We start from the raw sequence: 24,678 nt of genomic DNA on the forward strand, positions 1-24,678 counted from the left end.
TCCGTTACGTGGACGACACGTTCGTCATCTGGCCACATGGTATGGATAAACTCCTTGACTTACTTACACATCTAAACTCCATACACCCCAACATCAAATTCACTATGGAGACTGAAATGGAGGGTAAATTACCTTTCCTTGACGTCTTGGTCAAGAGAAGGGCTGACGGCACCCTAGGTCATGGTGTGTATCGGAAGACAACGCACACTGATCTGTATTTGCACGCAGACAGCTGCCGCCACCCTTCACAGAGGAATGGGGTGCTTAAAACTCTAGTACATAGGGCGCGCACTATCTCTGACGCAGAGAGTCTACCCCAGGAATTGAAACATCTGAGAACTGTATTTCGAAAAAATGGGTACTCAGAGTGGCAGATTCAACATGCTCTCCCCCAAACCACTGCAGCACAACCTGTTGAGATGGATGAAGTCACGAGGGAGGAGGTAGGCACTGCATTTATTCCATACACAGGCGCACTCTCGGGGAAAATCGCCCGCATTCTGAAGAAACACCGGGTCGGAACTGTGTTTTGTCCTCCAAATAAAACTCGTGCACTGGTGGGGAGCGCCAAAGATGACCTCGGTTTGAGGAAGGCCGGCGTGTACCAGATTCCGTGTCAATGTGGCAAGTCGTATATTGGTCAGACGATGCGTACCGTCGAGGATCGATGCCGTGAACACCAGAGGCACACTCGACTGATATATCCGAGCAAGTCGGCGGTCGTTGAACATTGTTTGTCGGAAAATCACGCCATGGAGTATGACCGCACGAGGATTCTGGTACAGACGTCGAGATACTGGGACAGCGTTGTTAGAGAGGCCATCGAAATTCGCACCAATGACGACCTCATAAAACGTGACTGTGGCTATAATCTTAGCAAGGCTTGGGAACCAGCGATTGGGTTAATCAAGAGTAAATCGAGCAAACGTATAGTTGTGACGACCACGGCGGACAGAGCCATCATACCGACGTCATCTCAGACGCCGTCGCAATCTGTTCCACCGCGCGACCGTGGCGCGGGGCGCGGACGGCGGAGGGGACGCGCCGCGGGCAGAGGGTATTTAAATCGGCCGCCGCTGCGACCGAACCCAGTTCCCTCTGAGCAGCCATAGCGTACGGATCTCCGTGCCGGCATGTTCACAGGAGCTCAGTCCGTCAGTTCACCTGATGATGGCGACATGTATGTTCGCCGAAATATTGTGCCCGTTGGACACTATAGACCGGCAGCACACCCGTGGATATTTTAATATCAGTACAATATTAAAACTAAACAGTCAGTCACAGAGTATTATATTAGCGAAATCTTAGTGTAGCTCCAGCGCAACAATCTCAACTGTGCTCAAAAGCATCCAAAAGATCTCAGTATTTGCATCAAGAAAATTCGTTTATTCCGTAACACAATAATTTTTCTAACACAATCATAACCGATTTCGGCCTCAATGGCCATCTTCAGATGCTACGAATGATAGAAAACATTATGTTAAAACCTTAAAGCAAGTAACACTATTTTTACCAAGTCTGCTTATAAACTAAGTAAAGTGCTATTGAAATACACGTTAGCGATATCTAAAAGCGACATTTGATGAACAAATATTCATGTATTGTCAGACCGAATGTGACACGAAGAAACAGGGAATTACACAGGTACAATTAATTATACTTTTCTTTCCCTAATCTTTGAAGCTACCTGCAAGTGTCGTCTATTAAACAATGCTTCCTTTTTGAATGCCGTAAAATAAGACACACATAACAGTAGCATTTCAGTCAGTTATGAATAAAATATAAAAATAGTGTACAAGTCAGGTTTTAGTTATACTGCTACACTGTTTTGTCCATGTACGTCTAAATTTTCTACTAAGTTAACTTCGGCAATGATTTTCTTCATTTTACTTGGGCATGAAATAGCAAGCAGGCATGTCATTAATAAATAAAGGAGGATTTTAGGTCCTTTTCACAAAAAGGTTGTGTTCATCGTTTGATGAGATGATTATTCTACAGCATAAGGTTTCACAGCCAGAGAAAGAGCACCTCTCAAGTGTGAGGCTTCTCTAAACAAGTTAGACAGTTTGTTTGGTTCCGTAGTTCAGTCAGTAAAAACGGAAACTTTTAATGATAAATTTGGTGACCGTTCGTCTGTCTGACTGTCTGTCTATCTGACGTTGACATCCTTTTCTCAAGAACGAGTAGACGTAAAAACTGAAGTTTACATCAAATACTAAGATCTACGGCCCCTTTAGGACATGGAAAATTTAAGCTTTTAAGTTAATGGAGTCAAAAGGTACTGCCATTTATGTCAGATATTTCACTTCGCTGCTCGACAACAATGGTGATGTTACTAATGAAGTACCACTGAAGCATAGTTACAAAATGCGGTTTACTGAAATTCCTTCACCAAAGAAGACAAGATAAATACTCCAGAACTCGAACCAACGTGAGTAACTTAAAAGTAGATATCATCGGCGTAGCAAAGCACCTTAAATCACTTAATTAAGGCAAGGTCTCCGATCCTAATTGTATATCAGTCAGGTTCCTCTCAGAGTTTGCCGATACAATAGTTCCATATTTAGCATTCATGCACCACCGATCGCTCTTGAAAGATCCGTATCTGAAGACTCAAAAATTGCCCAAGTCACTCCAGTACCCAAGACAGGAAATAGGAGTAATCCGCTGAATTATAGACCCACGTCGCCAACGTCGATTTGAAGTAAGATTTGTGAACATAAGCTGTATTAGAAAATTATCAGCTATCTCGAAGAGAACGATTTACTGACAAACAGACAACACGTATTCAGAAAATATCGTTGTTTTGAAACTCAACTAGATTTTTATCCTCATTAAGTAAAGAGTGCTATTGATAGGGGATGTCAAACTGAACCCATATTATTAAAATTTCAGAATGCTTTTTGACACCATACCTCACAAGCGACCTCTAACCAATTGCGTACCTATGAACTATCGTCTGCATTCCTGATTTCCTTTCAGAAAGGTCACAGTTTGTAGTAAGTGAGGGAAAGTGATCGAGTAAAACAGAAGTAATAATTAACGTTCCTCGAGGAGGTTTTATAAGCCCTCTGTTGTACCTGGTGTACATAAGCGATTTAGGAGGCAATCTGAGGAGCACTTTTAGATTCTTTGTAGATGATACTGTCATTTACTATCTTATAAAGTCATTTGATGAACAAAATAAACTGCAAAATGATCTAGACATGGCACATGTGTGATGCGCACAGTGGAAATTGACTTTAATAGCGAGAAGTGTCATGTCTCCCACGTGAGTACTAAAAGAAACCTGCTAAATTTCGGGTAGGTGATAAATCACACAAATCTGACGGCTTTAAATTCAGCTAAATACTTAGAGGTTACAGTTACAAATAACTTAACATTGAACGATCACATAGATAATGTTGTGTCTAAAGAAAAACCAAATTTTATTGGCAGAAAACTGAGAAAATACAACAGCTCTACTAACGAGACTGCCTACACTAAACCTGTACGTCCTCTTCCGAGTATTGCTGTGCGGTTTGGGATGCCGATCAGATGGGATCAACGGAGGACATCCAAAAACTTCAAGGAAGGGCAGCTTGTTTTGTACTGTCACGAAACAGGAGACAGAGCGCCACTGATTAATACCTGAGTTCGGTTGGCAATCATTAAAAGAAAGGCGCTTTTCGTTACGGCAGGACTTCTCATGAAATTTATCGCTCCTTCTCCTCAGATTGTTCAAATAGCTCTGAGCACTATGGGACATAACATCTGAGGTCATTAGTCCCCTAGAACTTAGAACTACTTAAACCTAACTAACCTAAGGACATCACACACATCCATCCCCGAGGCATGGTTGTGAATGACACTAGAGTTGTCGTCTGCCGATGTGTCATATGTGCTGTATTTAAGACAGATCTGGTGATCGAGTAGGCCAAGGCAACATGTCGCCACTCTGTAGAGCATTTTGGATTGCAACAGCGGTATGTGGCTGAGCGTTATCGTGTTGGAAAACACCCCGTGGAATGCTGTTCATGAATGGCAATAAAACAGGTCAAACCAAGAGATTGCCGTACAGATTTGTAGTCAGGTTGCGTGAGATAACGACGAGAGTGCTCCTGCTGTAGTACGAAATAGCATCCCATAAGTGTCAACAGGTATAGATCCAATGTCTGTAGCACGCAGAAAGGTTGATTACAGGCCCTCAGCTGAACTTCTTCTAACGAACACACAGCCATCTTCGAGACAGGGTCAACTTTCATCAGAAAACACAATAGACCTCAACCCTGCCCTCCGATGAGCTCTCGCTTGACAACACAGATGTCGCAAATGGCGGTGGGTTGGGGTCAGTGGAATGCGCGCTACAGGTATATGACTCGGAGCTGTCCTTGAAGAAGTAATCGATTTGTGACAGTCCTTTGCGCCACTGTGGTGTCAGCTGCTGCTCGAATTGCTGCTCAGATGCAGTACGAGACGCCAAAGCCATAGGCCGAACACAATGGTCTTCCCCCTAGGTAGCCCCATAGGTAGTACCACGTGGCCGGTCTTCTTGCGCAAGAACATTTTCGTCAACACTACTGCCAGTAACCACGTACAGTGGCTACATTCCTGCCAAGTTTTTCTGCAACATCGCAGAATCGGAGAGTGAGGACAGGCGAAAGTTAGTAGAGATTCGTGATGCTGTAAAAAGAGCGATGCGCGAAGCATACAACCACTACCACCGTCATACCTTAGCAAAAGATCTTGCTGAAAACCCAAGGAAATTCTGGTCTTACGTAAAATCGGTAAGCTGGTCGAAGGCTTCCATCCAGTCACTCACTGATCAGTGTGGCAAGGCAACGGAAGACAGCAAAACGAAAGCTGAAATTTTAAATTTAGCATTTGAGAAATCTTTCACGCAGGAGGATCGTACAAACATACCGCCGTCTGAGTCTCGTACAGATTCCCGTATGGAGGGCATAGTGATAATCCCTGGGGTTGTGAAGCAGCTGAATGGGTTGAAAATAAATAAATAAATCGCCGGGTCCTGATGGGATTCCAATTCGGTTTTACAGAGAGTACTCTACTGCATTGGCTCCTTACTTAGCTTGCATTTATCGCGAATCTCTTGCCCAACGTAAAGTCCCGAGCGACTGGAAAAAACGCAGGTGACGCCTGTATATAAGAAGGGTAGAAAGACGGATCCTCAAAATTACAGACCAATATCCTTCACATCGGTTTGTAGCAGGATTCTCCAACATACTCTCAGTTCGAATACAATGAATTTCCTTGAGACAGAGAAGTTGCTGTCCATGCATCAGAACGGCTTTAGAAAGCATCGCTCCTGCGAAACGCAACTCGCCCTTTTTCCACATGATATCCTGCGAACCATGGATGAAGGGTATCAGACGGATGCCATATTCCTTGACTTCCGGAAAGCGTTTGATTCGGAGCCCCACTGCAGACTCCTAACTAAGGTACGAGCATATGGGATTCGTTCCCAAATATGTGAGTGGCTCGAAGACTTCTTAAGTAATAGAACCCAGTATGTTGTCCTCGATGGTGAGTGTTCATCGGAGGTGAGGGTATCATCTGGAGTGCCCCAGTGAAGTGTGGTAGGTCCGCTGTTGTTTTCTATCTACATAAATGATCTTTTGGATAGGGTGGGTAGCAATGTGCGGATGTTTGCTGATGATGCTGTGGTGTACGGGAAGGTGTCGTCGTTGGTGACTGTAGGAGGATATAAGATGACTTGGACAGGATTTGTGAATGGTGTAAAGAATGGCAGCTAACTCTAAATATAGATAAATGTAAATTAATGCAGATGAATAGGAAAAAGTGTGGTGTCAACGTCAGACACAACACTTGCTAGGTGGTAGCCTTTAAATCGGCCGCGGTCCATTAGTATACGTCGGACCCGCGTGTCGCCACTGTCAGTGATCGCAGACCTAGCGCCACCACACGGCAGGTCTCGAGAGACTTACTAGCACTCGCCCCAGTTGTACGGCCGACTTTGCTAGCGACTACACGGACGGAGACTCTCTCATTTGCCGAGAATATAGGTAGCATAGCCTTCAGCTAAGTCAATGGCTACGACCTAGCAAGGCGCCATTATCCAGAAGCTACGTACTTTTCTTTATAGCATTCATTACGTATCCTGTTTCAGACCTCACGCCATCCTGCGTGAGCTTATAGCGTGCATTTCAGTCTCCTCAAACCACACTGTGTCGGCACTTCTGTCGACACATCAAAAAGAATCCCGTAATGTTTGAATACTCCATTAGTAGTGTAGCGCCTGACACAGTCACGTCTATTAAATATTTGGGCGTAACATTGCAGAGCGATATGAAGTCGGACAAGCATTTGATGGCAGTTGCGGGGAAGGCGGATAGTCGTCTTCGGTTCATTGGCAGAATTTTGGAAAGATGTGGTTCATCTGTAAAGGAGACCGCTTATAAAACACTAATACGACCTATTCTTCACTACTGCTCGAGCGTTTGGGATCCCTAACAGGTCGGATTGAGGGAGGACATAGAAGCAATTCATGGGCGGGCTGCTAGATTTGTTACTGGTAGGTTTGATCATCACGCGAGTGTTACGGAAATGCTTCAGGAACTCGGGTGGGAGTCTCTGGAGGAAAGGAGGCGTTCTTTTCGTGAATCGCTACCGAGGAAATTTAGAGAACCAGCATTTGATGCTGACTGCGGTGCAATTTTACTGCCGCCAACTTATATTTCGCGGAAAGACCACAAAGATAAGATAAGAGAGATTAGGGCTCGTACAGAGGCATATAGGCAGTCATTTTTCCCTCGTTCTGTTTTGGAGCGGAACAGGGAGAGAAGATGCTAGTTGCGGTACGAGGTACCCTCTGCCACGCACCGTATGGTGGATTGCGTAGTATGTAGATGTAGATGTAGATGTAGAAGGAAGACCCAGCTTCTCGTAGACTTATTACACAACCTCGTTCAAACTCAGTGAGGTGTTGATGGTGTCTTTGTCGCCTTAAAGGCATTGTTGACTAACATCAACTCACCACGTTCAATCTCACAGATAACTAACCCTTAAGATCATCACAGCGTGTATTTAAAGCAAATCTGATCTGCATCTGCATAGAGGCGCTACTAGCACTACTCTAATGCAACTAGCGTGAAATTTGAACAGACATCATCTTTCAGATGTAGAAACTCGCCAACTAACTGTTGTTTATGTCTGACACCTCTTTCTTGGTGTATCGACTTTTTTCCGTCAGTGTATAAGCGGCAGTCAACGGAAAACCAGACAAATGCAAGGAAAGTAACTAAACTTTTTATTACTTCAAATGTAATCGCCATAACTGTTAATACTTTTATCCCGTCGTGTAACAAGACGGTCAAAGCTTTCACCGAAGAAGGTTTGCTGTTACCTGTGGAACCATGATTGTATTCAGGCGCGCATCTCTCCGTTAGAAACAATCGACAGCTACGAATGTTTGTTTTCTGGGCTCCAAGAGTATGGAAACATCATGGGCAGAGGACGGGATTATGTGGAATACTGGTCAGAGCTTTCCAGCGAAACATCTACTGTGTAGTCAAACCTATCTTGGCAACATGTTGACCCGCCCACAGGCAAAGGCAACCCTTTTTGCAAGAAATCAATAACCGTCTTGTCTAGTTCTGGGATTAATGTATTAACAGCTATGGTGATTAATTTTGGAACAATAAGCAGTTTACTTACTGTTTTCCATCTGCATCGTTTTCAAATTACTGCCCCGTATACACTGATTCGTCAAAGAAATTGGTATAGGCATGCGTATTCAAATACAGAGATATGTAAACAGGCAGAATACGGCGGTGCGTCGGCAACGCCTCTATAAGACAACAGGTTTCTGGCGCAGTTGTTAGATCGGCTACTACCTACTACAATGGCAGGTTATCAAGATTTAAAGGAATCCGGTAAAACACCACATCTCCGACATCGCTGAGGCCGGAAAGAGATACTGCAAGAATGGGACCAACGACGGATGCAGAAAATCGTTCAGCGTGACAGAAGTGCGACCCTTCCGAAAATTCGTGCAGATTTCAGTACTGTGCCCTCAACAAGTCCCAGTGCGCGAACCATTCAATGGAACATCATCAATATTGGCTTGCGGAGCCTAAAGCCCACTCATGTACCCTTGATGACTGCGTGACACAAAGCTTTACGCCTCGCCTGATCCCGTCAACACCGACATTGACTATTGATGTCTCAAAACATGTTGCCTGGTCGGACGAGTCTCGTTTGAAATTGTATCGAGCGGATGGAGGTGTATGGGTACGGAGACAACTTCATGAATCCATGGACCCTGAATGTCAAGAGAGGACTGTTCAAGCTGGTAGAGGCTCTGTAATGGTGTGGGGCGTGTGCATTTGGATTTATATGGGACACCTGCTACGTCTAGATAACCTCTGACAGGTGACACGTACGTGAGCATCCTGCCTGATCACCTGTATCCATTCATGTCCGTTGTACATTCCGACGGACTTCGGCAATTCCAGCAGAAAAACGCGACACCTCACACGTCCAGAAGTGCTACAGACTGGCTCCAGGAACTCTCTTCTGAGTTTAAACACTTCCGGTGGTCACGAAACTCACCAGTCACGAACATTATTAGGCATATCTGGGATGACATGCAGTGTGCTTTTCATAAATGATCGCCACCCCCTTGTAGCCTTACGGATTGATGGGCAGCCCTGCAGAATTCATGGTGTCAGTTCGCTCCAGTACTACTTCAGACATTAGTCGAGTCCATGCCACGTCGTGTTGCGGCATTCCTGCGTGTTCGTGGATGCTCTACACGATTAGGCAGGTGTACCAGTTTCTTTGACTACTCAGTGTATTATGTTCTTTTACCACGTGTGAAATGGTGTGGTCTGTAGCTTTTACATACGTTAAATTTATCATACATTTTTAAATATTTATGTGTTGCCTCATCTTAAAAATTTAAAAAAGATTTTACGTTTTACCTCTTCTAACATGCACTACATTGTTAAATATATATCTTTACAGTTGTCTGTAAATGGTAGTTTTCTAGCGTCACTTCCACCAGTCATTGCAAATTTCATCTACAAAAATGTACTCTCTGCTCTTTTAAGTACTTACTACTCGCTTTCATGCCTCTGCTGAAATTTTTGGTGACTTGATCATTTAATTCGCACATTTATTGTCCATTGCCTTGTTTTGTAAATCTATTGATATGTTTTTGTTTCTATTTTCTCGTTTTCATCTGGTGACAGCTGCGAAGCCGGTTTTAATAAAATACCATGCAGCCAAGACAGCGACATTCAAAATCAAACTATTAATTAGCTGATTGTAATACACACACGCAGCAACAATAAGGTAAATATAAATGGAGTTGTTGACTTCACATAGTCAGTTTTTCGTGAAATGATTCACAAAAAACATTTATGGTTGTCGTCATATTTTAACTCCTGCATCTGCGACGTAAATTGATCCGTTTGAGTTCATGATTTACCATAACGTTTAAACTTCCTCTACTTGATGTATTTGGCAACAGATTAAGAGTTCACTCGAGCATTTATGTTTGCCCTACGACCACAGTTTGTCATCACAAGGGGAAGAAGAAGACAAATGTAGGCGGAGTAAAAGTTAAATCATCCTTTCTCTTGGTATGTGTGTCTGTATCTGTGCATGGTCGAAGTGACCTCGGAAAGACGTCGAACACCGTTGTAAGAAACAAAGAAATTGTGTATGGCGTTTATCATGAATTGCGATGAAGCAAATAAAAAGGGTGAGTTAGGTAAATACTTTGCCTTTGGTTCCATTACTTCATTGCAGTTCTTAATATTTCACTCAAGTATTACTAGCTCCAGATTCAGAATGTTCCAACGCAAGTTCATTACGTCTACCTGATGAAACCAGACCCATTAGAAAAAGTAAAAGTCCCTTTCATTATTAAGGCCAAGAAAGAAGAAATATTGTAGTATGTTGTAGTACATCGTAAACGAAAATAGGTATAAATAAGAGAAACGGTGTGGTAGGTTCCAAGCGTTCAGTGACGGACCCAAAGCCTTAAACATATCAGCATACCAACGATACAATTTCCACACGACACTTTCATAACAGTGTACAAAATTATAAAACTAAAATATTCGCAGGATTCTTCTTGCTGTATGCAGCTACTTGCAAGATGCACACACTGGACAGTTAGTATTATGTTGAAATAAATTTGTATGTTGTCCACTAGTGAGAAAATAAATAATCTTTTCCGGATGAAATGAAATGCAAAAGCGTATTTTATTTGCGTGTCAAACAAGAGTAGCTAATGTCATTTCACACTGGCATAGCATTACAAAAACTCTCAAGAGTGATGTTTATAACAGGCAGATTCCACAAAGATGTAGAAAGTGAGTCAGGATTCCATCGACTGGAGGGTGAGCCCGTGAAGCTCACTTACTTCCTCCGGATCTTGGCCGGCGCCGTGATGATGGTGACAGACTCGTGGCCAGAGAGCGTCAGCGAAGACGCGTCCACCGCCGAGCTGCAGGAACAAGAAGAGGGGATTCAGGTAACAGTGCTCCTCCCACACATCTCAAGTTTCAGCTGCTGAGATATTTCGCAGTCGTGAAGTTCAGCTAGATCACGTTTAACATAGCTGCAGTATATGGCACAGAGATCCCTGATAACATACGTGGTGTCAATCATTCGTCTGTTCTGTTATCCACTATGGTATCTTTGTGTATTCTTGTGTAAAATGATAATCTGGAAGTATGCCTTCGTTTAGTAAGATGCTAATTTCGTAAGGCGTTCAAGTCCCTAACTGAATTACAATAATTTATTTATAATTACACTGAAACGACTTGGAAGATCTTTTGAATGCTGCGGATAGTATATATACGAGGTGTGGCTAGAAAAAAAACCGGACTAGTACTGGTGAAACAATAAAACGAATGCAATAAGGCTGAAAGTCGCGTGGCCTGTCACGTGACTCTCGCTCCGCCTACTGCTCGAGTTTCATCTGCCTCCTGCACTCAGTCTGCCCGTGGCGTCTGTTTTAAGTAGTTGACGTTTTGTCTGTGCGTCGGAAAATGTTGAGTGTACAGAAAGAACAGCGTTTTAACATCAAATTTTGTTTCAAACTAGGAAAATCTGCAAGTGAAACGTTTGTAATGTTACAACAAGTGTACGGCGATGATTGTTTATCGCGAACACAAGTGTTTGAGTGGTTTAAACGATTTAAAGATGGCCGCGAAGACACCAGTGATGACACTCGCACTGGCAGACCATTGTCAGCAAAAACTGATGCAAACATTGAAAAAATCGGTAAACTTGTTCGACAAGATCGCCGTTTAACAATCAGAGCAGTGTTTGAGTTAACAGAAGTTGACAAGGATTACCGATTTACCGATTTACCGATTTTTTCAATGTTTGCATCAGTTTTTGCTGACAATGGTCTGCCAGTGCGAGTGTCACCACTGGTGTCTTCGCGGCCATCTTTAAATCGTTTAAACCACCCAAACACTTGTGTTCGCGATAAACAATCATCGCCGTACACTTGTTGTAACATTACAAACGTTTCACGTGCAGATTTTCCTAGTTTGAAACAAAATTTGATGTTAACACGCTGTTCTTTCTGTACACTCAACATTTTCCGACGCACAGACAAAACGTCAACTACTTAAAACAGACGCCACGGGCAGACTGAGTGCAGGAGGCAGATGAAACTCGAACAGTAGGCGGAGCGAGAGTCACGTGACAGGCCACGCGACTTTCAGGCTTATTGCATTCGTTTTGTTGTTTCACCAGTACTAGTCCGGTTTTTTTCTAGCCACACCTCGTAAAAGATATAATGAGATGTACATAAACTATGGTAATGGAACTTAGTCGAATTGAATCTGTAAATGCTGAGGGAATTACATTTGGAAATGACACACTAGAAGCAGTAGATGAGTTTAGCTTTTTGTGCAGGAAATATCTGACGACAGCCGAAGTAGAGGGAATACAAAATGCAGATTGGCTGTGACAAGAAACGTGTATCTGAAAAAGAGAAATTAGCATCGAATATAGCTTCAAGTATTGTTTCGTTAAAAAACAAATAGGCAATTACATCTACTACTTTTAGTGTCTCATTTCTTAATATAATTCCCACAGAATCGCTTGATTTAACTCAAGTACATCCCATTAGTCTTATTTCACTTCTGTTGACGTTCATCTTACAATTTCTCTTCAAGACACCATCCATTCCGTTCAACTGTTATTGCAAATCCTTTGCTGTCTCTGACAAAATTTTTTATTTCTTCATCCTGAACTTTAACACTATTTTCTTCAGCTATTGCTCGATTTACAGATTGAATAACACTATGTAACCCTGTTTCACCCCCTTCTCAGCCACTACTTCCCTTTCGATATCCTTCGAATCTTTCCTGCAACTGCACACGTTATAAGTAACGTTTCGCTCCCTATCTTTTTCCCTGCTACTTTCAAACTTTCAAAGCGTGTAGGCCAGTAAATACTATCAAATACTTTCTCTGAATCTACAAATACTACAAAAGCATGTTTGTCTTTCCTCACCAAATCTTCTGAGATTAACCATATGATCAATATAGCCTCGCGTGTTCCTGCATTTCTCCGGAATCGGAGCTGATCTGCTCCGTAGCCGACTTCTTCCTATTTCTCCATTCTTACGCCAATAATTCGTGTTGGTATTTTGCAACTATGACTTACTAAACGGATGAGTCAGTAGTATTTACACCGGTCGGTACCTGGATTCCTTGCAGATGGAATTATTACATTCTTCTTGAAGTCTGAGGCTGCTTTGCCTGTCTCATAAATCCTGTAGACTAGGTGAATTATTTTTGTCATTGTACGATCTCCTACGGATCGCAATAATTCTAAGGGAGCGTCATCTACACCAGAGGCCGCGTTTCCACCAAGGTCTTTCAGTGCTCTGACTAACTATGCTCGCAGTATTTCATCTTTATGTTCTTCCTCTTCCTTTTATATAATACATACTTGAAGTTCATTTCCCTTGTACAGTCCTCCCATATATAACTTCTACCTTTCAGCTTCCCCTATTTTGCTTAGCACTGAACTATCAGTTGAACTGATTATATGCGTACAGGTCCTTCTCTTTTCTATAAAGATCACTTTAATTTTCCTATAGGTGCCATCTATCTTTCTTCTATTCATGAATGCTTCTACACCCTTGCATTTGTCCTCTAGCCATCCGTGCTTAGCCATTTTGTATTGTCGTTCAGTTAAATTTTCTAACCATCTGTATTCACTTTCACCTGTTTATTTTATGCACTTTTATATTCGCTTCTTTCTTCAGTTACATTCAATCTTTCTTATCCTAGACAAGGATTTCTGCTAGGCCTTGTCTTCATAACCATTTGATCGTATGCTGCCCTTCTGCAGTTCGTAACCAATAAATTATTATCCAAGCCCACACCAACCCTTGCGAACATCCTACAGTTCTTCGAAATCTTTGTCTCGCCATTATGTAATCAGTCTGAAACTATGGTGTCCCAGGTCTTTTCCACGTATACAGTTTTCTTACATGATACGTAAATCAAGTCGTAATGTTTACTAAAGTTTTGTTCTGCGAAAAATTCTACCAGGCGGCTTCCTCTTTCATTCCTTTCCCGCAGTTGACTCTTTATCCTTCTCTTTCTCTTCACATTATCGAATTTCAGTAGCCCATTGGTATTAAATATTCCTCTCCCTTTGTTTATCTGAAGAATTTCTTTTATCCCACCATCCATTCTTTCAATCTCTTCATTATCTGCGATACTAGTTGGCGTAAAAACCTGTCTACAGTAGTGGTTGTTGCTTTCGTATCCATCTAGGCTATGATAATGCGTTTTCAATGCTGTTCATAGTAGCTTACCCACAACCCCTTTCTCTTATTCGTTAATAGACCTACTCCCGCATTACCCTTATTTTATTTTATATTTATAACCCTGTTCTCACCCGACCAGAAATCCTGTTCCTTCTAACATCAAACTTCACTAATTCTCACTATAACTAACTGCAACGTAACCATTTCCCTTTTTTAAATATCTTGCCTATTTACCCCACTCTGAGATCTAACATTTTTGTTGTTTCTGATGATGATGTCTTTCCGAGTAGTTCCCGACCGGAGATCCTAATGGGGGATTATCTTATCCGAGAAGATGCCATCATCATTTAACCATACAGTAAAACTGCATTAGCAGAACATCAAGCCCAACCTGACTGTTGTTACACGGTCACATCGGTCAATGGACCACAGTGATGCCCCTGCAATTACTGGAAAGGCTGCTGCCCTTCTTCAGGGCCAGAAGTTAGTGTGGCTTCTCTTCCACTGCAGCTGCACTTACGTACTGTGACTGAGGCAAGCGAGTTACATCAACTGGGGAGATTACTGGGGAGGGAGGGATATACAATATATTCGTCCTGGATCTACGGCTCCTGCCGCATTCCAGCGTCCATAATAAGGTATTTTGTATGTCCTCAATAGTTAAAATTTTATCGGTCATACTTCTTTCTATCCGTTGAATCAATTTAAGTCACGTTCTTGCTCCGCACCTTCTGTTTGTCGGTCTATATTCAAATACGGTTTTGGGCATTCCTTCTTGTCCCATTCTAGTTAAGTGTCCAAAGCAAGAAAGTTGTCTGCGTTCTACTTCATCCATTATGATATCTTTCTTATGTGTTATTGCACGCATATTCTCATTTGTTCTATGTTCCTAACGTGAGGTCCTTGATCCTCGTCTTAAAAAGTCAATTTCTACAGCTTAGATTTCCTACGGTTCTTTTCCGTAACCGCCCAATACTTCGGACCATAGATGGTGATTGGCCCAGTACTGGCTTTGTATATACTTGCGTATTAAGTTCCATTTTGTATCCGACTTTCGTGGACGACGAAAAAGAGCTCAGATTTAAGGTTTCTCTTCTTCCTGAGCTCAATCCGTTTCTCTAGTCATTTTCAGGTGTTCCTTCTTTACTAATTGTGATATCGATAGCTACGATGCCACGGCGTAGGTGCAAGATCGTAGGTTGGCACTACGACAACGACACCGACGACAGCTCCCTCTAGTCGGCGCTGTGCAGCTCTACGAGCCCCGCTCCGGATTCAGCCCATTTGATGGAGAGCAGACGACCAAGCAACATTGTTTCTGTTTCATAGTGGCCGAGCCACTACTTGTAACTTTATAACTTGATGTACGGCTTCGCACCTATGTGCTCATCTCAGCCAAAGTTACGTAAGGCTAATGTAATCCTAGTTCTTCTTATAGTAAAGGTGATTTAAATTCTCACTGCAGTACCGAGATTTTTTCGTCACCTGCTCCTACGCTTCCTACATTCGGCCTACCCTTCAGTTTACAGGAGCAGACCCAGGCGGGATACAAAATTAATTGAACTTGCTATTTATTTACAACTATTACTATTACCGATGGTTATATTTCCTGATATTCCAAGATGTGCTTATTGCGTTTTCGTTAAGTGTTCCATCTCAGTGCCAAAATTCAGTCCCCATTTCCTATGCCCTTCACTACTTTCCTCACCATATCGGAGATATCTTCTTCATCGGTCGCAACCACGAATTGGTCATCTGCGAATAAAAAGGTATGCGCACTGTGTGGTCCTTTATCTGAATGGGGCTTCATCTGTAATAATAGTAGTGGACCGAATGTCGAGCCATATAGATCGCCAGTGCTAATTTGTCCACAATCGGGAGCCAACAACAGCCACTGACTATGTTTGCTGCATGGATTCTTGAATCCTCGGTGTTTTACTTACTAACTAGTTTCATACTTCATTGTTCGTTTCTGCAAAGTTTCAGTGTTTGTGTCTGATGGTTATACAATTCCAATTCTTATTAAAAATCAAACTCCTCCAGCTGTACTTAAGATTTCATATTTATTTTTTGTTAAGTACAGCTGGAGGGGGTTCATTTTTAATAAAAATTTATACCAGTTGATGTCCCACCATCATCCAATTTACACATGGATGTACGAAGAATTGTATTTCTCTCTGCAGGAACTTCATTTCCATTTTGTGGGACGGAGAATCTCCTGTTCGAATTCCTGGCCTCCGCATCGTCTTTGAACCGCAAGATCTGTGTTTCTCTACACCTCTGGAAACTCGATTACCGACAAAGAGCTTAGCTTACCCCTGCAGCAGTGGGCTGGATATACTGGAGGCGCTGACGACGAAAGAGCTGCTGGACAGGCCGAGCACGCTGACGAGATCCACGCTGGCTGGTTCGGTGCTCAGGTTCACAGCCACAGCCACTTCGGTGCCGTCAGTCGCAGTCCTGCCAACAACACAGCATCGCTCCAGTACAATGCAAGTGATGCCTTGCAGGTACACTACAGCTTACACAAACACTTCTCCCATCGCTTATATTAAGATGATGTACCGTTTAAGAAATAATCTGTAGCATACTGATGACTTACCTGTTTTCTGTTGAAAAAAATCTAGCAAGCCATACAGTATCTGATCAAAGATGTCTGGACAACACTATGTAATGCGGAATAGACTAATAGACATCAAGAGATGACAAATGCAGTATTGCTGAGAGTGGTAGTGGCGATGATCAATAGTATAAGAACTTTTTTTTTATCTTATCGTATGTCTAGGGGTCCCCATCGGGCTGACCATTTGCCGGGTGCCGGTCTTTCAATTTGACACCACTTCAGAGACCTGCAGTCGATGAGGATGAAAGGATGATGATGAGGACAGCACAACACCCAGTCCCTGGGTGGAGAAAATTCCCCGACTCAGCCAGGAATAGAACCCGCGCCCAGAGGATGGCAATCCCTCACGCTGACCATTCAGTTGGCAACGGCCTTGCCGCAGTGGGTACACCGGTTACCTTGAGATCACCGCAGTTAAGCGCTGTCGGGCGTGGTCGGCACTTGGATGGGTGACCACCCAGGCTGCCATGCGCTGTTGGCATTTTTCGGGGTGCACTCAGCCTCGTGATGCCAATTGAGGAGCTACTCGACCGATTAGTAGCGGCTTCAGTCAAGAATACCATCATAATGACCGGGAGAGCGGTGTGCTGACCCCACGCCCCTCCTATCCGCATCCTCCACTGAGGATGACACGACGGTCGGATGGTCCCGGTAGGCCACTCGTGGTAGGGCCGGACAGTATAAGAATAATGAAGTTGTAGGTGGAAAGGATGATGATCTGGATGGTGATTACATTAATGGTGTGGATTTAAGATGATAATGATGGTTGCAGTGCTGTCAGCAATAGTAATAGTGATATTTATCATGATTATTGGAATGGTGCCTGTCTTTGTGTTGATGATGGTATTGACGACTGTCGATGATGATGGTCATCATATTGATTGAGGTTGAGATAGTGATGATTGTAATGCTGATAGTGGTAGTGGTAATCCTGACAATGCTGATTGTGCTCGTGATGAAGATGGTAAACTTGATAATGGTCCAGATGATGGAAGTGGTGACTCTGTTCAAAAATGAATGTGTGTGAAATGTTATGGGACTTAACTGCTAAGTTCATCAGTCCCTTACACACTACTTAACCTAAATTATCCTAAGGACAAACACACACACCCATGCCCGAGGGAGGACTCGAACCTCCGCCGGTACCAGCCGCACAGTCCATGACTGCAGCACCTTAGACCGCTCGGCTAATTCCTCGCGGCAGTGGTGACTCTGATCATGATGATAATGGTGACTTTGACCATGACTACGAGGATGACAGTGAAGATGGCCAAATGCTAAGAACCGGACCCATGGAGTGAAGTCCAACATTTTACTTGCTATGAATTGAGTGCAGACCTGGAGAACGCAAAGACGGTGCCGGAACTCTTGACTGCGCTGGCGCCAGTCTGCACAGCTGATTCCTGCCTCAGCGCCACCAGCTGGCGGTAGGTCTTGAGGTGGCTCCTGTCGGCCTGCTCCTGGGCCGCGGCGTTCAGCGTGACGTAGTTCTCGTTCACTGGCAGCCAGGTCGAGTCGCCGGTGCTGAAGCCGGCGTTCTTGGTGTCGTCCCACTGGAAGGGCGTCCTCTCTGGGTCTCTGGAGTTCCCGAGAGTGACGCCGTCCAAGCAGCCTTGAGGGTCGTGCGCCACCTCGCACGTCATGTTGTAGTTATCCTCCATGCCGATCTCTTCTCCGTTGTAGGTGACGGCGGTTCCCGGCAGCAGCGTCACCAGCATATTCATCCCGTCCACCAGCTCTGGGCTGTAGCGGCTGGCCACGCGGTGCTGGTCGTGGTTGCCGATCTACGGAGAAAATAATACTGCTGTAAGCTGGAAGATCATACAGTTCCAAAAAATCTTCAGTTATTCAGTTGTTGCACTGACACTACAATTCACGCATATTACACATATGAAATTACCATGGGATGATGATGTAGGGTATGTGGGGCGCTCAACTGCGCGGTCATCGGCGCCCGTACAAAGACCCCATTTTTACACAGTCCAATTTTTTTACGCAATCCAATCTAGCCACTGTGACGAATGATGATAATGATGATGATGATGATGATGAAATAATGAGGACAACATAAACACCCAGTTCCCGGCACAAATTACCAACGGAAGATATACGGATTAGATAAAGGGAACAAGTAACATTTCAGCTAAGATCCGACTTTTGTCCAATGCATAGCCTATAAACACATTTTCGACTTCTGATTTGTGTTTTCGATATTCTAAAAGCCTAGACCATTGAAGAAATTTGTAACATTTGATTCTTTCGCTTTGACTCAATCTGGTGGTTATTTGTGGTTGTTTATGACTCAAAAACAGACTCCAGTTTACCACGGCTGACCGGTTGATGATGATATGAATAGTAGGGGAGAGTGTTGCATCTTTGAATACTTCTGTATCCTACCACGGAATAGGAGTTTAATAACACACTGATTATTCCATTTTGAAATGATACCATTTACTTTACCCGTGCTGCAGTCTTTTTCTGAAAACGCAAAAATTATTCCGGAAAAGTAAGATTTTTCCAAATGTGAAAAACTGCTCCAAGTTAAAACGTGGTCATGTACCGAGGGACAAACATCCTATTCAAATTTTAAAATGTTGTGGTCGAGAAAATCTTGTCGATGTTGAATGTAATAGATTGTTACATCATAACTGTACTACACCCCAATAATCAATAAGATAAACCAAATTAAGAAGAAGTTTTATCAAGAACCAGTTACAAGTCAAAAATGTTTTGAAATGGAAGTTATTGACAGCTCTTACAAACTTCCATTTTCAAGAGAGGGAAAATAGTTAGACGCTAAAAACTTCAGTTCATTTCATATCACATGTTCCATAGTCCTACCGTTTCAAGGCGCAAAATGGTGTACGACTCATGAAGTATGGCTTAACCCTCCGCACATTATCTAGCTAGTTTACTCATTATAAAAATCTGAAGAATTAACAAAACGCTCCAAATAGCTTTAATGTGTCACACAGCACATTAATATGTAGAACCTGTAATATTTACAACCGCCACACAAAACACAGCCTCATGCCTCACAACAACAAAAACAGTAGAAAATGTCGGAAACTGGTTATGGCGACCTGTACTACGCCTTCCTTTATGTGAACCTAAATACCGGTCAGGAATATTCATGTGTTCCTAGGTACACTATGCTCAAGCTACAACACTCTCCCTTACGTTTTACTTTGAGCCAAACCTGTTGTGTGTCTGCCCTTTCAAATTCAAACAAGAAGAACATGGCATTTATGTAGGACAAACTACTTGAAAGTTCGAAAAGTATCTAAGAACAGGTTGACTCCTAAAGACACACTATAGCACTCAAATGCGATAGCCACCCACATCCGAAATACAAACAACGTAATGTCGATAAGTGATCTCAAACCATCCGTCATTCTCCACAAACTGGAAAGATTATTTATGATGAACGAACTATATATATATAATTTAATAATAAATCAAATAATAAAAATGTGCATCAGTAATATTTTCAGAAATAATAAGTATCCTTACACATATAAACACGAACATTAACGCATATCTTTTTACTGCATTAGAACAGAAAAAACTTAACAGTAACTATCTGCCGCTGTGTGTGCTTTTTCTCATGAGTACTACTATGCAATCGATAGACAATAGATAAAGTAAAAAGAGATAATTCGTAGTGTCAAACTCGCAAACAGATACGTTTTCAACTTTCGTCTTGCACAAAATTATCCCAGAAACAAAAACACTTCAGACGTCCCAATCTCGACCAAGATTTATGGAATGGCTCCTTTAAAGTTGCCCTACATTTCAGAACGAACTGTTGTTAGTTCCATCGTTACTAATAAGCATAACAGCCGTTTGCGGAATAAATTTGATGATAATGACTAAATAACGCACTTTCACCAGTATCAAGATCTTCAATAGCTGATAAACACAAGGAAAGCAATAAGAAAGGAATTACTGCAGTTGGTTAAGTCTAAATTGTTTTTCGATATAATTTAGTTATAATATGACACTAGATGATAGTCATAACAAAATTGTACCAACGAACTTCGAGAGGTTGTTGAATATGTCTTGAGGGGAAAAAAAGAACTAACGATAGCAACCCATGTCCGGAAACCTCATTCGACGGCGGTGAAGGACATCAAAGTTATAGCAGTCAGACGTCTACGTCACGCCACCCCTTCGGCAGGGACCTTTAATTTTTAGGCCAACGAACTGCAAGCAGAATTCCACGCAATGGCTCCGAAGGCATTCAGGTTACTAGACGGCATCGAAAGCATTCGCAAAAACGTTGGCCCCTATAAATCCGATGATCTGTAGCCTATTTGAATGACGTTTTTAGACATGTATTTCCATCCTCAATTTGTTCCTCTAGGTAAGCTCTACAACCCCTCGAAGTTTGTCGCTATCATTTTCTTATGCAAAGTGCAGTAGATACAATCATACAGGGTAATTCAAAGGGTTCTTCACAAACTGGTGGAAGGTTCGAAATACGACATTGGAATAGGAACTTTTGATCTTGAAAGTAACCCCGAGCCAGTGAAACCTTTAGAATGTTTGGAACACCAGCGGCATTCAGTGCAAACGCTCCTTAAACTCAGTGGACTAATCACTTAGTATGCATCATCAGATGCCTATGTAACCAGTAGTATGATTACGTCGCTCCCCTAATCTGACGCCTCTTTACTGTTTTATGGGGGTCACATCAAAAGCCTCGTGACATCAGTTCTCAACGAAGGAACACTTCACACCCGGGTAATTCAAGAGTTGATGAGGTTCCTGCGATTTCTGGTGAATTTTCTACGAAGATGCTATGCCTGTACTGAACGTAGTGGTCGCCATTTTGAACACTGTCTGTAATGTACATCGTTTTTGGGTAAACAGTACCTTGTCTCTGCTGAATGTAATCACTTGTGCACTGATTGTCGTTGTTTTGACATTCCAAAGCTTTCACAAGCCAACATCGTAAGTTCCTACTCCAACGCTCCAAAGTCGTTTTTTTTCGACTCCTCTATTAGTTTCCTTCAATTTGTGCATAACGTTTTCAATCACCCTTTATGGCGAAATACACAGTTTACCATGTACCATATTACCGTCATGAGAAATGTAGCTACATTTCCTTCGAGCTAAGGAATTCATTTTAATCCTAGATGACAGCAGTAAGACAATGGATGCAACTGTAACCATTTGACCAGTAATTCAATTTCTTACTCTGTGAGTTTGAGCTTTCCAGATTTTCTAACCGTTAAATCACCTCCTTGATTAGGGCACGAACAACAGTGAGACTAAAACAAAACTATTCAACTGTTTCAATTATTTATTACAGAATGAATAACGTCTGAACAAGACATAAAGCAAAAATTTTGGGAATTGGTTTCAGTTTGGTGTAGCTCATTATAGTGCGTTCAAGCACTTTACAAATTACATTTGCTCCATCCGTCTTTTGTAAATAATAGAACTTCAATATGGGTCTCTCTTTCTCTTAGTCCATCCTTCGTGTTAACAGTCAAATTACGCTGAATACGACTTGAAAATTTCAGTGTGGGTAATTAGTTTACCTGCAAAGTTGCAAATACGGAAACGGAGAGAATGTGTTCTACAGCTCGTAGAGGTGTTGTCCTGCGATACGCGAAACTATGGTGAGAGAGACTCGAATATCTTTTAAATTTTTCCAGACACAGAGATATGCTGTTATTAGGCTAAACTGTAGCAAGGTAATATTCATCTGTGGTGACGAGTAAGAACCCAGTAAAGTTACTTTCATTAAATGGGTTTTCGGTTTGTACTCGCTATTTGGAAACCGTATATACAAAAGTTAATTGTCAAGCCGCCAATGCAACTTACATCGCTCTATACCTCTACTGTAAGGTATGTGGTTTAAAGCTAGAGAGGAACACAAGACACATCGTAACACAGGAAGCAATCACAAGAATTAACATACCACCCAATTGGACCACACTTCACGCTGGTTGACAACATCGATCCAGTTGCCGATGATTTCGACAAAGTCCTCAGCAGTGGATTCGGCGTTGAGGTCGGTGATGAGCACGAAGTTGAAGGAGAAGTCAGCCCCCGGATTGGTCGCGTTACCGTAGTAGCCCATAATCTGGTCCACCGTTCCGTAGGCCTCGGTCATCATCGTCCTGGAAGATCAACCAACATCCTACACCGTCATCTGATCTGGGACACTTACTGACAGCATCGCTGACCATGACATTCGTTTTCCCTTTGACAGCACCTTAGATGCCTCAGAGCTCCACGGGGGAACATCTGTATCGTGTGGATGCAGGTAAAGTACATTTCGTGAAGTCTGTTATGCGTGGCCGGTTGGTGCTATTAGTTCACTATTCATGAAATCCGGAATACCGAGTTTTGATTCCTGTGCGTCTCGTAGCTCTCTATTCTTTCATGTAACCATCGTAGTTAACAGATTCAAATATTTGTATTTTATCGCAGCTAATGATAGGAATTTTACGTAAAATGTGCCTTGTGTTTGCCAACAATATTTATGAGTTAACCGGCTATTTATATCGATTTTAAGTGTGATCGAGGTAGCCAGCAAAGAGTGATATGCATTTACATAACGATTCGAAAAATTTAAACAAACTGAACACTTGTGTCGATTCAGTCTGGAGGTCCTGAGCAATACCCCCTCAAACCCAAACTTTTCACAGTCTTAGAGGACCATTGAAAGACACATTTGATGAAATATACACTTCTATCCTTTAGAGACTACCATTATTACTGCACAAGTTTATTACAAATGACTGAAACGACTTCATAAATTCACTAGTAGCTACATTAATTGACATATTGTCACAAAACCCAACATTCTTACAGTTCGCCGCTTTACCTCCGAGGATGTCTCCCGCAGTCGGAGACGAAGCGTCAGGAGAGAGTTTTATACTTCGACCACGGCCTATCAGCCCGGAAGTTTTAAGTGAAGACAATACCGGCCGTGAAAGCTTACATTGTATGATTCTTACATATAAACTCAAAATTTGTAGCTGCACTTCAGATTTCTGCCACGAGCGGGCATCTGGGAGTATTTAGACGCCGAAAAATGGCATGGTGAGCTAAAAACACAGTCATATCAGTGGTTTATAACAGGCGAATAACACTTACCAAAGAGTTGAATGTGTTGAATCCAGTCTCGCGAGCTTAAATTTTACGGGCCCTTTCTCTTCTGCGTGAAGACCGTTAGAGGACACGGATATTTGGACATACTGGAAAATTGGCTCATGTCGCAACTAGATACCGACAATGTGGGCTTCATCTACCAACGGAATGGTACTCCACCCTACTTCCAGGATGATAGTGAATGCTTAAATAGGAAACAGAGAAGACTATGGAGCGGTCGTGATGAGTGTGATCATCAGCAATTCATGTAACATCCTCCACGCTCTCCCGACATAACCACATGTGATGTTTCTGTGTGGGATTATGTGAAACATTCAGCGTTTACCCTTCTTCTGCCAACAAACCTACCTAACTGCGAGTTCGCATCAACAGTGCCTTTGAACAGATTGATAGGGACATGCTGCGTCGAACATGGGAAGAATTTGGCTATCTACTTGTCAGCAGAATCAGTAAGGGGCACATATGGAGTACTTGTAAAATAACAAGAATAAGCTTTTTGCGATTTTATACGTGTCTGCAAAGTCCAGTGACAATATATTAAACAATATACCTACAGGAAATCTATGAAATCACTTCAGTCATTTGTTGTAACCTTGTATTTGTTATAACAATTTTTATTCCCAGGCATATTCACATTTTATGTTTTCCGATTAGCTTTGTCGTCGGTGTCAACAGGTAAAATTCAGATTAATATGCTGTACAGAAGGACCATGCACTGTCAAGAGTCACCGAGTCTTTTGCTGAAACTGGTGATGGTGGTATCTAGAGGGCGCTCAACAGCATCAGCAACCTTTCTAAACTAAGGGAAAACGGATTTTTTTGAAATTATACATCAACAGGTAAAATACAAAATGTAACTCTCAGCCATCCTGTACACTCAATTTCACCCACGCTCTCATACGCAAGACATAATGACATATCTATAGTCATTTTATGGTTAAAAAACACAGACTAACGGAAGGGGAACACTGCCTGGTTGATCAATGGGAAAATAAAAGATGAAGCTATCGCCCTGAAAAAACATTAAAATATTTTACCTAAGAAGTTACGTATAAGGTGAGATATCACATAGAATACTGAACCACGAACCACATTCTATTCATTGTCTCTTGAAATAGAGGGCAGATCAGCTGGTAAGTCGCTTCCA

The 24,678-nt window shown here is 42.4% G+C and overlaps 1 protein-coding gene across 1 annotated transcript in view; it reads right to left on the reverse strand.

The window, feature by feature from the left end:
* Nucleotides 1–10,209: 10,209 nt before the first annotated feature.
* The window catches only part of LOC124789427 (maltase 2-like), a 37,925-nt gene continuing 23,456 nt past the window's right edge, over nt 10,210–24,678 (reverse strand). The window contains exons 6-9 of the mRNA XM_047256775.1: nt 22,333–22,534; nt 17,739–18,184; nt 16,094–16,237; nt 10,210–10,477 (exon numbers count right to left, since the gene is read on the reverse strand). Coding sequence (XP_047112731.1) covers nt 10,390–10,477; nt 16,094–16,237; nt 17,739–18,184; nt 22,333–22,534 — 880 coding nt within the window. The 3' untranslated portion in view covers nt 10,210–10,389. The remainder of the gene's footprint in view (nt 10,478–16,093; nt 16,238–17,738; nt 18,185–22,332; nt 22,535–24,678) is intronic.

The sequence above is a fragment of the Schistocerca piceifrons genome, chromosome 1 (assembly GCF_021461385.2).
Source record: "Schistocerca piceifrons isolate TAMUIC-IGC-003096 chromosome 1, iqSchPice1.1, whole genome shotgun sequence".
NCBI classification, from domain to species: Eukaryota; Metazoa; Arthropoda; class Insecta; order Orthoptera; family Acrididae; genus Schistocerca; species Schistocerca piceifrons.